The sequence below is a fragment of the Poecilia reticulata genome, linkage group LG10, assembly GCF_000633615.1.
Source record: "Poecilia reticulata strain Guanapo linkage group LG10, Guppy_female_1.0+MT, whole genome shotgun sequence".
NCBI classification, from domain to species: domain Eukaryota; kingdom Metazoa; phylum Chordata; class Actinopteri; order Cyprinodontiformes; family Poeciliidae; genus Poecilia; species Poecilia reticulata.
Window position 1 is genome coordinate 4,170,455 of NC_024340.1, and position 17,630 is coordinate 4,188,084.

General features: G+C 41.3%; 1 protein-coding gene across 5 annotated transcripts in view; it reads right to left on the minus strand.

Moving 5' to 3' along the window:
• Positions 1 to 17,630, minus strand: part of LOC103470915 (rho guanine nucleotide exchange factor 9) — a 63,450-nt gene that overhangs the window by 39,145 nt on the left and 6,675 nt on the right. For 4 of the 5 annotated variants that reach the window (XM_008419627.2, XM_008419625.2, XM_008419629.2 and 1 more), the window contains exons 3-5: positions 12,422 to 12,760; positions 11,530 to 11,656; positions 11,327 to 11,436 (exon numbers count right to left, since the gene is read on the minus strand). In XM_008419627.2, the coding sequence (XP_008417849.1) occupies positions 11,327 to 11,436; positions 11,530 to 11,656; positions 12,422 to 12,760 (576 nt within the window). The remainder of the gene's footprint in view (positions 1 to 11,326; positions 11,437 to 11,529; positions 11,657 to 12,421; positions 12,761 to 17,630) is intronic. The other variant, XM_008419630.2, reaches the window with a different exon arrangement.

The following is a 17,630-nucleotide window of genomic DNA, read 5'->3' on the forward strand; positions in this document are numbered from 1 at the left end:
AGTAATTTACAGATAAAAACCTGATCAAATGTGGCCTGACTTTTTGTACTCAGTAACCTTGCAACACATTTAGCTGTAGTTCCAGCTGGAAGTGCAGCGAGGCACGTCTCAATCAACCCTGCACATCAAAACACCAACATTTCTTTGCTAAATTCAGACTGGATGGAGAGCACCAACTTTCAAGTTTTAGTGCAGATTCTGTACTGGATTCAGGGGTGGGCTTTGACTGGGCCATTTTAACACATGAGTTGACTTTGATCTAAACCACAGGAAGACCTAAGCATGTAAGCAGAGCTCATTTCGACTTTATGCATCTTTTTCATAAATGCCAAATGTTTTCCACTATTAAGCCGTTCTGTCAACAGATTCTCCCACCTGAGCCATGAATCTTTGCACCTCCTCCAGAGTTACCATGGACACAATGCTCCTTCAGATCTGTGCTATTTTTCTTTCACTTCACAATTAAATAAAACCCAAATAAATACATTTGTGGGAAATTTCAGACCTCAAGTGTTCCTCAGTTTCCTGTTGGCCATTTTCCCAAATGCAAATCAAACTAAGTGTCTTTATTGAAGGATGCTGAGCTGACTCCAGGAGAATATTGTGTGAGGGAGAAATTATTTCCAACTTTCCCCATAGGACCCTTGATCCAAACAGGTCTTAATTTTGCCAAGGGATGGGATGAAATGTGGAATTTTTTTCAATCTGAACCTCTGAATTCAACTTTGACCTTCTTTTGAAAGTACATATTCAACCACTAGTTGGCAGTATAGATAATGTAGGAGTCAAAGTTTTATTTATTTGTTCATTTTGTATAGAAATAAAGCATATTATCACAACAGAAAGTATCCTGGATAAACTACTCATACATCAAATACACCAGATATTCTKATTTGCAATTACATATTAAATATAGATATATAGTGGGGGATTTTTGTTGCCAACTGTGATTTTACTATGTAACAAAACGTGAAAAGAAAAAATAGCTGTATAAAAAAAGAAGTAGAAATGTGTTCAGCCCAGCAAAGAATACTTTATTACCCATAACAATAAAACCAAATTACAAGCTATCAGGGATATGCCCCACCTTTTGTATCACTAGGCAAAACTAGCAACATAAACAACAACAAATTTAGAAAGACCAGATCATTTCCTGTTCCAAGGCCTCTTTCGTAAGGTTTTCTGAGGTCGCTGAAGTCATTGCTGTCCCCTTTGGCTAAGTAGCTGCATATTTAGACGATCTTTCCCCGAATAAGACTTCAATTTTTAGAGCTTGCAAATGAATCTGTTTGTGGTTGGTAGGTATTTCACTAATGGGAGGCAAAACCCACCACACCCATTTCCCCTTCAGTCTGCTCCAATTCTTTTCTTCTCCTCCCATCCCCACGGCAACCACACTGACTTCCTGCTTCCTCCCAGGCCTTCAAGCCACAAAGCGCCCTAAAAATAAAATCGCTGGACTTTTCCTGAGCACAGTTTGTGTCACCATTGTCCGGCCATCAGCTGTTTATTCGTTCAGGACCATTTAGAAAGTCAAGTCAGTGGGTCAGAGCACACAGAGAGCTAAGAAGAATAGACAGATAGATCAAACAGAAGGGCTCTGCCAAGTAGGATGAAGAAATCCTAGTCATATGCTAAACATCACAGGAGTATACTTTCTAATGCCGACATTAGCGCAATATCTGTGTGTTCTCCAAACTGTAGAACAAGATGAAACTATCCTGTGACTGTTTTCTTTGATTCAGTCCCTGGTGAGACTTGCAAATGAACCTGAGAGGATTGCTAGAACTGAAGGTAAACTTAAGACAGTTTTTGAATTTCCTCAGCCTGAACTTATTATAAATGATATTCAGGAAAAGAAATGCATCTGAAGTARAGCTTAATTAAGGAATGCGACACTGGAGACTGGTTTTAATTTAACATGTCTCAATGGTTTTGCCTTCTTCTTTGATGAAGATTACCACTTAATTCTTGATGGTTCTTGTGAATACCAGCTGTGAAAATCAAACACAAGACCCATGCAGGGAGGAAAAAAGTTACCCTCTTATCTACCTTTTTTTCAAGCAAATCTGTTAATTTTGTTGATGAAAAACATAATTTGTCCAGGACGAGAACTAAATAAAAACTCTTGCGGAGTGACTAGAATGTGTTTGTCCGAGAGTAACTCAATTTCGGTGCAATGAGATGCTTTTAGAATAATAAGAAAAAACATAAAAGTCAGGATGGATGAAATGAGCAACTGTTTTGCAAAGTGTTTGGAGTAATCATGACTGCCAACAGACTAGAAAAGAAGACATCAGGAAGCAGGCCCTCCTGAAATTATTGCAAAGCCAGGCATGCTAACAGCAGCATGCTAACGTGTTACTGGGGCGACTGTTGTCTTGTGATCAGAAGATTGTAGGTTTGATTTCAGCTTCCTCCTGCCACATGTTGATGTACCCCTTTGTATAAATGTGAGTGTTAACGGGTRAATGTGCTTTGAGTAGTCAAAATGATCGGAAAAGTGCTACATAAGTTCAGTCAGTTTAACATGCTAATGTTAGCATGCTGACATGTAAACCACAGTGTCAACAGTAAAACTGACACGTCATACAATCCATTTGCTGTTCAGACAATGGAATCAATGGAATATAGCACTATGTGTGTAATTGAGATTAATGAAAGCGCTAATAAATAGTTTCTAGCTGCAACTTCTACTACATCTTATAGATTTACTCCTGCTCAAGGCAGTTTGACACCCTCTACCTCGCCGAGTTGGGATTGGGAAAAAATCCTAACTGGGGATTTTACGTTAACTGTATTTCTGACCAGTTAATAAAACGTTATGGATAATGAATAGAAAAAAAAACACAGTTCCTGAGAAAAAAACTAGAATTGCCAGATCAGACCTCAAATGAAACTGGAAACTTCATTTCCAGTTTCATTTATCACTGTCTCACTTTTTTGGGTAAATATCTKTCCATCTATATTGTTTAATACACAAAACCTTTATAAATATACACATTTCTCAATTGGATTTTTAAAATCCAGCTAGTATCGGAAGAACAGCAATTTGCCACAGTTTTATATTCATTGCACACACATGTCAAAGTTATTAATATTCTCATTTCACAAGAAAATATTCTATTTTCCCTGCATTTGAAACTATGTCTGCAGATATGATGAAAATAAAAGACATGATTGCATGTTTTCTTTCTCAGCCCTTAAAAAGCCTCTTCATTGAGTCATCTTTGCTCCCTCTCCTTCCACAACAAAACACAATAACAAAGCAACAAGAAATCAACTTTTAGGAGAAAAGATAAAGCTATAGCCTCCCCAAATCCATTTATGATTCTCAGAATCAGTACCAGTGTGTTATAAAATAAAGCAAAACAGATCATTTGAAACCCCAGCTGTGGCACATGGGAAACACTCAAATGAACTGTGCAATGATTTGCTTGGTTGCCTGAATCAGTGCCACTTTACTCTCATTCTGCTGCGCTGGTTGTGAGTGTTCATGCTCACTATTGTCACTATTCATCAGAGCCYTGACTTTGCCACCTGCGGCCCGGAGCGCCAGGAAGCAGGGGAGAGATTTGTCCTTTCGGATCCGTCCCGAAGTTACCGTTCATGCCGTTCATCAAAAGAAAAATAATCTACATGAAGATTTTTACAKGTCCCTCTAAGTAAATTAATATTTATTTCTGTAATTCACAAAAAAAAAGTAATTCATTTCTTAATTTTCATAATTTTAGCCCCATTTCTCAGAAAATTAGAAGATAAATGTCAAAAAGATATGGGGTGATCATTTGTTGTTTTAAAAGTGGTTTGTAAATAAATTTGGTATTGTACAGTTTTATAACGCCAGCAGATGACGCGACTCCCCAAATCATTAAGACTGTGAAAACATCTCACTGCGACCTTGGTTCCCAAAATCAAATACATCATCTACATTCAAATGAAAAGAGGACGTTGGGCCCTGAGCAACATTTCAGTCATTTTCTCTTCATAAGTAAGACACCTCTGATGTTGCCTGTGGTTTATGGTTTAATAGGAGGAATGTGACAGTTGGAGCCCATAATGTCTTTGTGTTAGCTTCAGTCCTTGTGAATATTCCTGAATGGGCTTTACTTTATACTGCAGTAATTATCTCTGCTGCCTCTATAGCTTTTTTCACCAAAAACCTTTTCCTTCCACTCAACTTTCCACTGATCTACCTGGATGCAGAACTCGGTAAAGAGCGCCTGTGCAATAATAACAGCTCTCTACTGAACAATTGTAAAGTAAGCAGTGACCCTGACACATGGGAATGCCATCACATAATATTTGTGTTTTTCAATTGGTATTATGCAATATTAAAATTTTAAAATAAACTACATTTAGGGTTTCTATTTTTATCATCAAAGTTAACATAAAAAATAAACTATATCACTTTGAATGAATGAATTCTCACACTATATCTTGCATAGTTTGACTCCCAAACTAATATGACTACACACAGGCATTGATGATCACAAGAACAAAAAAAAAACATGCACACACACACACACACACACACACACACACACACACACACACACACACACACACACACACACACACACACACACACACACACACACACCAGGCTGCAGTAGGCAGGTGTTTTCACATGCCTGAAGGGGAGGAATGGGATGAGGCAAGGGAGGACAAGGTGAAGGAACACAGAGAGAAAAAAACAGTAGGGGAGAAAAACTGATCTGCAAAGAGGAGAAAGAAGGAAAGGAATGAGTTCTTAGGTCACAGGGGGAAGAAAATAAGGAGGCGCGCAAAGAATGAAGAATGAGGTAAAACTACAAAGACCTCGGATGGGTGGTTGCATAATCCGTGTCTACAGCGGAGAGTTTGCTCTTATGCCACATGTGGTGTAGCACAGTAGCAGGGAGGTCAGAGGGAGAAAGTTAGGCTAAATAATGTACACGAGAAGTGGCAGCTGCCAGAAAAATGCAGCCCATCGTATTCAGAGCCCTCCAGGATATATCCGAACTCTCAGGAAACTGAGAAGGCAGTTAGCTTCTGTCTCATTATTTTATGGCAGGATAAAGTGATCATGGTTAGAGGAGTGTGTTTGATTTAAATTACAAAATGCAGCTGGAGTAGTTAGTAAAGTCAGACTCTCAGATTACTTGATGATTCATTGTTAGCATGATAGTTCTGGGCAGTGAACTATCATTTACAGTGAAAGCTACAAACTTTTCTCTCCTCTGAATGAAGAAGCTGCACAGACAAAAACATTTATAAAATACAAATACATGTGTTGAATACATGTAGAATGTGTCATTCCTTTTACATATAAATACAATTAGGTGTCTTGTTAAAAATGGAAAAACATCTTTGGAATCATTTAAAATGATAAAATAACCAAGAGCATACATAATAGCTGTGTTCATAGAAAAAAACTATGAGGTAAAAGAAATAGGAATTAAGACCATCAGCTGTATAGCGTGCAAAAAATATCTATACCAGATACTGACTGTCTGTTTTCTAGGGCAGTGCAATGAGTCCAAATTCAATTCCACTATTTATTTTGAGAAAATTAGTTGACAAAATCAATTATTATTGTAAAATGTTGGCTTCATTTTCAGTTCTTCTTTTGTTTAAGTATAACAAAGGAAAATCTATTGRGTAAAATTCAATATGGAATGAAAAACCGTGCAGTCTACAAATTAAAAACTAAAACTACTTCAACCATATGGCAGGATTATCGACAATAAATTGTCTATACCCTGCTTTCCTAGTGCACAACAAATTATACTGCATCAAAATCCAACATGATATGAGACTCAATGTGAAATCCACAACCTGCTTTATGAAGTCCGTGGTGAATTTCATTGGACAAAATACATAAAACATCTACATGAGCAGATTACCTGACTAAACAGTCCACTAACATCAGCTTAGTTTGCAGATAATAATAAGATAATAATTATTATCTGCAAACTAAGTGAAAAGTTAGTTAGTGTACTATAATTACATTGATACAATTTGATCAATGTTATTGATCAAATTGTTATCACTTTAATAATAATAATAATCGTTTATTATTTTTCTTCCAACTTTACAATATAAAGACTGTAAAGTAAGTGTCAACAATGAAGAAAAGAACGACACTAAATTATCACTAAGATTGTCCTGTCAGACAGACTGACAGCATGCAGCAGTGTTTTGACTGAAGGCCCTGGAATGGATTAATCCTTAATAACCAACCATCTGGCCTAAAAATAAACAGTGAGTCACAAATAGTGGACAGTGTGAATCCTGGTAAATTAGAAATGGAATACGACCCAAAAGATACCGCTGCCGTTCAGCAGAAAGTGTTTATGTGTTAAAGAATCTCATTATAGGAATCACTGCCTGTTAGCACAACCTTGTTATTACTCCTCCAATGTGCCAGCAGCGCAGCACCGAGATGGAACAGTGCATACTCCGGCTCTGACGAGACATGAGCTGCACACACACAAGTCTGTGCATGATCTGACAGAGTACAGTGTACAATAGGACGATGCTGTAAAACAGGATGGGCCAGAGAGCACRGCTCCTCCAGCACCAGAGAGCACGCAGCTCTCCTGAAAAGTCCAAATGGCTTTTGAAGCGAGCGGTGGAATCCGCCTTTATGCTTATGTAAGAGAAAGGCCCTGAGCCTTTCTCCTTTCCCTAACACGCATACAAACACACTCAGCATAAACGTGGTCACATAGCCATGTATACACCATCAACCCATTTCTTTGGGAAGAATCAGCCCGGGGAAGCTCTGATCCAACCATCCGCTTCAGACTCAGGCAGGGACACTGCTATTAATCAGAGCTCATCATGTACTCCCAAACAGCGGCAGCTGTTGGCGCGCTGGCAGGTGAACAATGCTGAATGAACGCTGATGAAGGATTCTGGGTCGCCTCTGGGTTATTGCGCAAACTATGCATGTGCGCAGTTATTATGGGCATGGATCTATTCCCAAGGCTTCTCCGAAATAAGGCCTTAGGTGAAATTACATGTACAGTGTGTTTGGCTAAGATATCGTTAGCTGGTGCTACTCGCTGCTAATCTAATAATAAATGTAATGACTCATCTGTCCTGACAGATTTAATACCGAATTCTGTGTAGCAGCATGTAAAGGGCGTACACGCGTGTTCGAAGAGGATGCATCATTCAGAGTCACTCTGTATATTAGCAATAAAAAGGCACAAAAAAAAAATTCACACAACTTTAAGATTACCTATCTATAAACAAAACTGCTATGTATATGTTTGAGATTTTATGTACCCAATCGATAAGGGGAAAAATGTGAAGCAAAGGAAATCTAGAGGCASTTTCTTCTGCCAAAATGACCCAATTAATAACTGTTATGCCTAGTTAACATGGCAAGACTTTTATACCAGTTTTCTCCTTTGGAGAATCTTAAGAAGGCCCTGATGATCAGGATGGTTCTTGAGTTATGCCTGCTGTGTTTGGTGTGTTAAGAGTGACCTGGTCCACTTGTTATGATCTAAAATCTGGGATATTCAACATGTTGGATTGTCTTGACCCGACATCGCAGCGTGTACGGTGTCCCTTGAGGACAAATGAGTACGCAGCCTGTTGAGCTCGACCTGCAGCCAATCAGAAAGCCAGGTGATGGAAACACAGGGGGATTCGAAACAAAGACAAAACAATGGCCATGGCGCACTATAAAGTCTGACAGACATCAGAGACATTTTTTTCTACTGTGTTTTTCTCACAATAGAAAAACACAGTCCATAATGTATTGCCATTGCTTCTTGTCTGTTGGCCATGTTTGTTAATCTGAACTCACGTTTGGTCTAGGGAGGTTTGGTGAGATTTCCTGTCTCACATCTAAATGTTTGCGTGTGATGTTTTGCTCTGTCCATGTGGCTCAACTCCAAAAACATCACACCAAATCTGTTACAGGTACAATGTTTTTATCGTCATGTGTTGTGTACTCTCAAGCTTTGAAAATCAGCCGACAATTTAAAAATCTGGAAAAGGGGAACCAGGCATTGGCTTTTCATCACCCAAAATATTTATTTTCTGGTCTCCTTTGTTGTCTCCCAGAGAATCTGTATTTCTGCTTAGATTATGTCACACACAGGTCACTAATAATGATGTAAATTAGATTTTATTTAGGGGTATCAAAGTAAAGATGGCTGGAAACACTTTTCAGATTCGTATTTGTRAATATTTTGAAAACGATGTATAATTTTCCTTTCTCTTCTCTGTTATTATTATTGGTGCTTCATATAATCCCAAAACAACATGTTGTTCTTTGTGTGTATAAAGTAACAAAAATGTGAAAAAGTGTTTAAATAATTTGCTTTAGCTCATTTTTGGTGCTGCTGCTCCTCACATGGATAGAAAGAAAAACAAGAAGAAGTCCTTCAACTCAACTTTGCTCCTTTTCATCCATGCCTTGTTGTTTGGCCAACTAGCTCCTGCCTGCTGACTCATGTATTCATAGTAACTGGATACCATTGCATAATATGATTAATACTGCAACTTAATCATATACAATTTCTGTTGAAAGTCCTAATCTGCATGAAATCCCTAATAAGACAACTCCCCTCCTTCTGGACAAGTTGACAGCAGAGCTTCGGGCGCAGCATTAGCAACACGCATCATGCAGGCTTCTTATCTGCACAGGAATTAAACACTGCCACTGCCCACATTTTTATTTTACTTTTTTTTTTAATTCAAAGTGTAGAATGGGACGGGACAGAAGAGGAGACGAGTGGCGGGTGTGTGTGTGTGTGTGTGTGTGGGGGGTGGAGGACACCATGATGAAAGTGTAACACCAGAGCAGAGCAGGAGGAGAGCAGAACTGGGGGAGAAATCCATTTAAATGAAAGGGAGAAAAGAGGCGTCAGCATTAGTAGCTAATCCACTGCAGTGAGAATGCTTTCTCTCTGCCTGCGGCCTCACGGCTTCAGTCATCATCATAACAGGAAGACTGTAACATACACTTAACTGTATTCCAAACAGCACATCCAAGCAAGACAGTCCTGTGAGAGAAAACCATTTGCCTGCAGGGAAGCCAAGATATCTTGCAGCCCCATTTTTTTTTATTTTTTTTTTTGTTCACTGTTGATGTTTCTTATTAGTATTTCATGAGCGACTTCCGGATTTGTTCCACAAAAATAACAGTATCTCATTTGAATCTCAGTCTCTCGCCATTCAAGCTCGAATTCTTCAGCGTTACATGTCCGTGTTCGCAGCCCCCAGGGGAGGGCCGTGACAAAGGGAGCATCTCTCTTCTCTTCTCTCCCACCCCTTTTTCTCTCTTTTCACCCACACACTTTCTCTATTTAGCTCATGCTTAAAAAGGATGCCTAAAGATAGAAGCAAAGAAGCTGAACGGGAGCCAGCCGAATGTCATAGCAACAACGTGCCGCGGTTCACAAATACAATTTAGATCAGGCAGAAGAAGAAGAAGGAGAAGACAAAGAAGAAGAAGAAGAAGAAGAAGAAGAAGTTATAATCAAAGTCAAAACGCAGCTTTCTCGTTTCCTCAAGGACAAAGCTTACTCGGTTTCAATCCAGAGACATGGCAGCCGTGAAAAGCTGACAGTAGGGGCTCATAATCTGCCACTTCAACAGACTGCATCACTGTAGTGACAATGAGCTGCCTATGTTACTTAATTTACTGTCTTCAGTCGTCTGTGGGTGCACGTCACGAATTGTTTCAATGTAAAGGAAACATTACCTAGATGCTTTCATGACACTGTAGAAATTATGCATTTCCTTACATCGCAGCATGCAGATGTACATTTAACAGAAACATATCTGTTAGCACATTGAGAAAAACTCATTGGAAGCAGAGAATTGGCTTTTTTTGATTAAACAACAGAATCAATATGGGATCTATGCATTCAAGTTTTCACAGATCCGGGCTCAGCTGGAGAACTGTTCCCCGCACCGTCATGGATGTTTTAGAAAATCTTTGCCTCTCCTTCCCCTGGAGTTCCCAAGAGGCCACTTGCACATCAAAGGATCTGCTCTGAAAGGCCCGGATTTGCCTCCTGTGTAGCATTACATCTACTGCTAATTTTTACACAGCTGACAAAGACGCAGCCTTGTAGATACACTGCTTCACAAAAATATTGACATCCTCTGATCTTTTTTCACATTTTGTCATATTAACATCACAAAATTTTATCTAATTTATTGGTATTTTATGTGGTAGAACCACACAAAGTGAAGTAAAGTGGGATGTGATTAAAAATGTAAATGAGTAAGTTATTAATAAAATCTTAAAAGTGAGGCAGAAAAAGACATTTGTTTTTCTGCCCTAAATAAGCTTTAGTAGAGACATAAAAATATGGCAGAAGATGCTCTGATCAAATGAAACCAAAGAATGAATATTCAGTCCTGCATACCAAACGCTAGCAGTAATACTGAACATTATTACTGTTATTACATWGAAAACATTGTGATGGCAGCATCATCCTGTGTGCATACTTTTCTTCAGCAGGTACACTAAAGCTGCTCAGAGGTAATAGAAGTCACTCCTTGAATAAAACCAGTTTGGAGGCTCCAAAAGACAGAACAACAACCCTAAATATAGMCACACCTACAAGGGAATAGCTTAGATCAAAGCATAGTCATGTGTTGGAATGGTCCAGTCAAAGTGCAGACCTGAATTTAACTACTTTGCCTCTAATCTGAGTGATTGCTGAATTATTTTGCAAAGACAAATGGGTAAAAACAGATATAGAGAGATAATAACAATAAAAGATGGTTCTATTATTGACTCTGGAGGGATGAATACAAATGCAGGACAACTTTACAAATCTTTATTTGGAAAATCAGTGAAAACCACATATCCTTATCTTTCCACCTAAATATTATACCCTACTTTGTGTTAATAAGTCACATAAATCCTAACAAAATGCCTTGTAGTTTCTGGCTGTAACGTAGCAAAATGTGGACAAGTTCAAGAGGTGTCAATACTTTTGCAAAGTACTGTGTTGGCTACTATGTGAAAACATTATTACTAAATCAGCCAATTTTCATTCATATTTCACCAGAAATTTGATATTTTTTATGTCAGAAATKTAAGCGCGAAAGTGACGCAAGTCCTTCAGAGTGCAGCATGACATTCCTCAACATCTGCACCTTCTAGACAAATCATTTCCCTCATCATCTGATTAAACGCCCACTAAAGCCATTTTAGCACTTGCTTATTTTCTCTGAAACAACCTCATTGTGCTATGCTTGCACAAGCCAGGCCTCGGCATCATAAACCCGCTGGCAGAAACACAGACTAAATAAAGCTGCAGCTCTCTGCAAGGTGATTTGAGGGGTGTGTCTGACTCACTATGTTGACCTGCAGTGGTTCTGACCCGGGTCTCAACAGCCTCTTCCTCCTGCAGTTGGTGGAGCCTCCAGACCTCAGGCGCACCGATGAGGACGACTGGCCCATGTCCACTGGGGTAAGAAGCGCACGGAAAAACGGGTCAAGAATTAAGAAAGTGTGCATAAATTTGCAAATTYATTGCTAGCAAGAATATGTGCGATTACCTGAAGTAGGCAGGAGCAAAGCCAAGGCGGTGAGAGTGCTGKGGGGAAGAGGCAGCGAGCGACACCGCTGCAGAGATGCCCTTTGCGGGGGCTCGAGTGGTGACACTCCCGGAGGGCGAGACAAAGCCTAGAGGGTACTGGGGTAGTTAGGACATATATTCCACATAACGCGACTGCAAATCACACAATCACACACTGTTCTACCCTTCACCTTAAAAGAAACCTTCCTCTCTGCGTTGTCCCCCTTTTTCTTTTCTTTCTTTTTTTTTTTTTGCTGTGAATATAAGTATTCCACATCCCAGCAACTCTATTCTGGTGCACTGGCCTCCATGTGTGCTCCGCAGCAAACCAAGAGAGACTATACATCATGCCGACCAAGGCGTTCTCTCAGGTTAAAATGAACTGACTCGGGGTTAGGCCAATGAGAGGTAAAGCTTATGGGAGCGATGAGGCAGAAAATTGGCCACTGAGAAAGACTGAAAATGAAGGATGGACACAGAGAAGCCAAAAAAGACAGGGGAAGAAGAAGCGGAAGAAAAGGAATTGGTGAGACGGAGGTAAAGAAAAAGAGAGGGAAAATGTTCAGAAATGCAAGCCACTGTAAATGAGGCAGAGCATGCAGGCATTGTTGCAACTAACAGTGAGTGGCATATAAATACTGGGTTAGTCCTGGGCTGCCCTTCAAAGCCTGGAGAGTGTGCTTGATTCATTATGGACTTGCTCTATATTTATCAGTGAGTTGGTAGAGCCCACGAGTGAGTCTTGGCCATCCTACTTTTAGCTAGATATATTCTCAGATCTGCATATTATAGACTCTGAAAACACATGCTTTAAGGTAGCATCTGATTTATTTTTTTTATTTCAGAAACAATCGAGCTTCTTGACATCTTACTCTGTGAGGCAGCTCCGTTGTCTGGGTCTCTCTAGTAACACTGCTCTCTATGACAGAACAAGGCCTGGAGAGCGCAGCAGTCCGTCTCTGCCCTGGGGAGTGCAGCATGGTGGCAGCGGGCCGGTGTCTCAGCCGGGGCAGGGAGCCCACCTCGCTATAGTGCGTGTAGATCTCGCGTTCCGGGTTGGACCTCCACAGGTCCAGCACCGCCGAGGCCGGACGGGGACGGTGGAGCAACCGCCTGTGAGGCACAGAGGTCTTCTCTGTGCAAGCCTGGGCCGGGGCTGGTCCGGGCTGCCTCACACTGCAGCCTGTCTTGCTGGCAATCTGCTCACACAGCTGGGATTGGCAGAGATACTCAGCCGCTTGGCCCACATACAAGCGCAACAATGCATTTCTTGTGCAGGGAATAAGGAGAGTATGTCTGCAGTTTTGACAAGCTACGCTTCATATTTCTGTGCAAAAAATAAATTCCATCAGTCGACACTTCGTGTTTCTACTTGCAGTGCATGTGTGGGTAATCAGGTAAGAAAAACCACTAAGTTTAAGAGACAGACTAACACTTTTCTTTTTCTTTTTTTTACCATGAGGTAATTATTAAGAAGGGTTGTAAATAATGCATAGGTTTATTTCATTACTTAATCATGATAAAAAGTCTAAACAAAACTATTTTTACAGTCTAGTTTGCAGCCCTCAAACTAGATTTGGAAACATGTTTTGACACATCACTAAATCAAGACGTTCCATCATACCACAGGGGGTTTTTCTAAGTTCTGGTCTTGTCTGCTGCAGCTGTTAGCTGCACATCAGATATGAATAAATAAAGAACTCTTCATTCTGCATGAAGACTTTCTGCAGGTATGCGTGTACTTCATATAAATAATTATTTCCAGATACTTTTGATGGGGAATGCATGATGGAACAACAGTGCTGTGCCAAGCAAGAACTTAAACCCCTTAAGCTTCGATTGGTATCCACTTTGACAATCAATATTTAAGTAATTTTCTACAATCTCATAGTCTAATGAAGCTACTGATAAAATCTGTGTATCTGTGCACACCTGAAAAGGCAAGGTTATGATTTATTATTATTTCTTTTGACAACAAGTGCATGACTAATAGTTGTGTCGCTAACAGATTTGCTCACTTATCCATAGTTACCATGGACCTTTTGGCTACTTCATTAATACTCTCATTTTGGGTGGACAGCCAGATGACGGCTCAAACAGCACAGGTTGCTTGAAACCTGGGAATTTGTTTCATAACCTATTTCTGCTTTAAATCTCATGACGCTGTTTGTTCACTCACATTCTCTAAGAAATCCCAAAAGTCTTTACAGGAAAGCTGTGTTTATTTTCAGATTATATCACAGAGATTAACTCTACTTGCTAGTTGGGTGATTTTACAAGGGATTGGCTCCACGGGATTTTATCCAAGACTGTCAAACTAAAGAGGTGTAAACGTAAAACAATTTAAAAACAATTTGTAATTATCCTTCTGCTTAGCAAATCTTTACTTTGTGTATAAAATCTTAATAAAATGTGCAATCTTTTAAAGGGGAACAAAAACTACCGTATTTTCCGCACTATAAGCCGCACCTAAAAACCTTAAATTTCCTCAAAAGCTGACAGTGCGTCTTATAATCCGGTGCGCCTTATATATGGACCAATATTGAGCCACAACAGGTCTAGCAACTACGGGAAGCAGCCGCCGACTTCATTTTCTCCGTAGAAGAAGCGGGCGGTGCATGCTGGGATAGTTGTCAGAACGCTGGTTTGTTAATAAAGTTTGACTCACCTATCCATAGACATGAAAAACAATGACTGGGGCAGCCTAGTATACAAGGGCGGATCTACTGGGGTGGCAACGAGAGCCTTGACACCCCAGCTAGCGACAATGAATTAAAAAATAGTTATGGCAAATCGGACATAAAGTGCATGAAACTCTTTTTTCCGACAACATTGAATGCAACACAATGTAMCCTGACACCCACTGCTAAGTAGCGAGAAGTGCGAGCGCGAGAGAAGGACAGAGCACCAGCAGCATTGATGGATTCATTAAGTGATTTACTGTAAGTCACACATGCGCCATTGCTGTCCATTGAGTCAGGAATATCGGTGGTCAGGAAACTACTACAATCGCGCAAATAATCAGAAGAACGGACGCAATGTTTAGCAGTTTATTTAACCATAGATAATGGTAATAAGGGCTTCAGATTTCACAGGTGAGGAAAACATTTTAATTAAAAAAAAAAAAAACATTGAACATCACGAACACCATGTTCAAGCATAAGGGTGTCCATATGTGCACTTGGCACCAGGACCCCCTAGGCCGCAGTTTGAAAGTGGGGGAAGAAGCCGGTCAGACCTAGCAGGCCCAAACGTGTAGTGAGGGTCTGCTGGGAATGTCTGGCGGAGTCCCCTGTGAGATGGAGCTTTAACTCTCATCTCTGGCAGAACTTCGGACACGTTCTAGGGGAGGTTGGGGACATTGAGCCTGAGTGGACCATGCTCCGTGCCTCCATTGCCGAGGCGGCTTATCGGAGCTGGGGTCGCAAGGTTGTTGGTGCCTGTTGCGGCGGCAACCCTCGAACCCGTTGGTGGACACCTTCGGTGAGGGATGCTGTCAAGCTGAAGATGGAGTCCTATTGGGCCTTTTTGGCCTGTGGAACTCTAGAAGCAGCTGATGGGTACCGGCGGGCAAAGCGGCATGCGGCTCGGATGGTCGCTGAGGTAAAAACTCGGGCAGGTGAGGAGTTTGGAGAGGCCACGGAGAAAGACTTCACTACGGCTTCGAGGCGTCCACCATCCAGTGTCTCAGGAAGGGGAAGCAGTGCAGCACCAACACTGTTTATAGTGGGGATGGTGTGCTGCTGACCTCAACTCGGGACGTTGTGGGCCGGTGGGCGGAATACTTTGAAGACCTCCTCAATCCCACCAACATGCCTTCTGTTGAGGAAGCTGAGCCTGGGGACTCTGGGTTGGGCTCTCCAGTCTCTGGGGACGAGGTCGCCGAGGTGGTCAAAAAGCTCCTCAGTGGCAGGGCCACGGGGTGGATGAGATCCGCCCAGAGTTCCTTAAGGCTCTGGATGTTGTAGGGTTGTGTTGGCTCACGCGACTCTGCAATATCGTATGGACATCAGGGGCAGTTCCCCTGAATTGGCAGACTGGGGTGGTGGTCCCCCTGTTTAAAAAGGGGGACCGGAGGGTGTGCTCCAATTACAGGGGGGTCACACGCTTAAGCCTCCCTGGTAAGGTCTATTCAGGGGTTCTGGAGAGGAAGGTCCGTTGGATAGTCGAACCTCGGATTCAGGAAGAGCAGTGTGGTTTTCGTCCTGGTCGTGGAACACTGGACCAGCTCCACACCCTCAGCAAGGTCCTGGAGGGTGCATGGGAGTTCGCCCAACCAGTCTACATGTGTTTTGTGGACTTGGAGAAGGCATTCAACCATGTCCCTCGGGGGGCCCTGTGGGGGGTTCTCCGGGAGTATGGGGTACCGGACTGTCAGGTTCCTGTATGACCGGTGTCAGAGTCTGGTCCGCATTGCCGGCAGTAAGTCAGGCTCGTTTCCGGTGAGAGTTGGACTCCGCTAAGGCTGCCCTTTGTCACCGATTCTGTTCATTACCTTCAGAATTTCTAGGCGCAGCCGAGGTGTTAAGGGGATCCGTTTTGGTGGTCTTAGGATCGCATCTCTGCTTTTTGGCACGTCCCACCGGGAGGAGGCCTCGGGGAAGACCCAGGACACACTGGAGGGACTATGTCTCTCGGCTGGCCTGGGAACGCCTTTGGGTTCCCCCGGAGGAGCTGGAAGAAGTGGCTGGGGAGAGGGAAGTCTGGGTCTCCCTTCTGAAGCTGCTGCCCCCGCAACCCAACCCGCAATCTTCCTAAGCGGAAGAAAATGTATGGATGGATTGAACAAGTGAGCAGTGGGTCAGTTATACTAGCCCAACTGTTGCTGGCCTGGTATTGACTTTGATAACCTTAAAATGTGCTGTGCAGTTCGGTGTGTTTTGGTTCCATTAGCACTAAACAACCCGCCCACCAAGTCATCAGTAGAGCAGGTGTTTAAATCAGCTAATCAACCACCGCGGTAGTCAGGCGAAAACTTATAATCACAATATAGACATTAAGCCTGACAACATAATGTAACAGACTGGATGTTCTGTTTTAGTGTTTTTGCTACTTTTTTGTGTGGGAAATGTTTGTTTTTTGGTGTTAATTCCCCTGATCGGTAATCTCTGCTCTCTCTGCTCGTTGAGCTGTTTGTCGGTTGCGAGAAAAGGCGGAATAGAAGTGGTTGGAGTTATTTTGTCTTTATTTCTTTATCCATTTAAATTTTGTTACTTTATTCTTAAATTTCTATTATTTGTAGGTTGATAATTGTTGATTTTATGTATTTTTTGTTTTATTATTTTTTTTATTTATTTTCTAAATTTAGACAGGAAGTAATGTGGGTCAGTCCACTTTCTATAAGTGCAGGGGTCTGGCGAAGGACCAGCAGGCATTTGGGTTTGGGGCCGATGGTTTTTACCAGAGCAAGAGTGGTAGCATGAGAACAAATGAAAGTTTGATCTCTGTAATTGTTTGGTGAAAGAGGAAAATAAATCACCAAGAACAATCAATAAGTTTGGACATTGAACCTTGTTTTGCCCGTGTCTAGAAACATGACCCCAATGCCTTAGTAGTGGCTTGGTGGAACTTTCATTGGATGTTTGGCTTGGCAAACAATCGGAAGTGGTTCTGTCTAGTTTGGTTCTTCACCTGTTTATCAGCTTTATTTTATCTTTATTCCTAAAAAACAACCGACAAAAACTGAGCTAATCCCCTGTGTTCGCAAAACGTGGTGATATTTATAACAGTCGTCAAACTACGGCTCCTACAGCATATTTAAAATAAAACGATTGACCAATATAAATAGAAATTTGCCCTTTCTTGCATCTTGACAGAACTAACAGAAACTAAACTGTTTATAGATTTTTATCATGGAGAATTAATCAAACATCAATTTTCTAATCTTTATTTTAAGACGTATTTAATAGATATATCTAATAACAGATGATGGCGCTACTAAAATTTTTGTGACAGATTTCTTCTTGTCCTGTATTGGGATGAAATGGTTTTCTGGACACAATGAATCACATAGCGACTAATAGGCGCTGTCCAGTCCAGTAATACATAATACATATCAATTATCAGGAGAATGAAAGACGT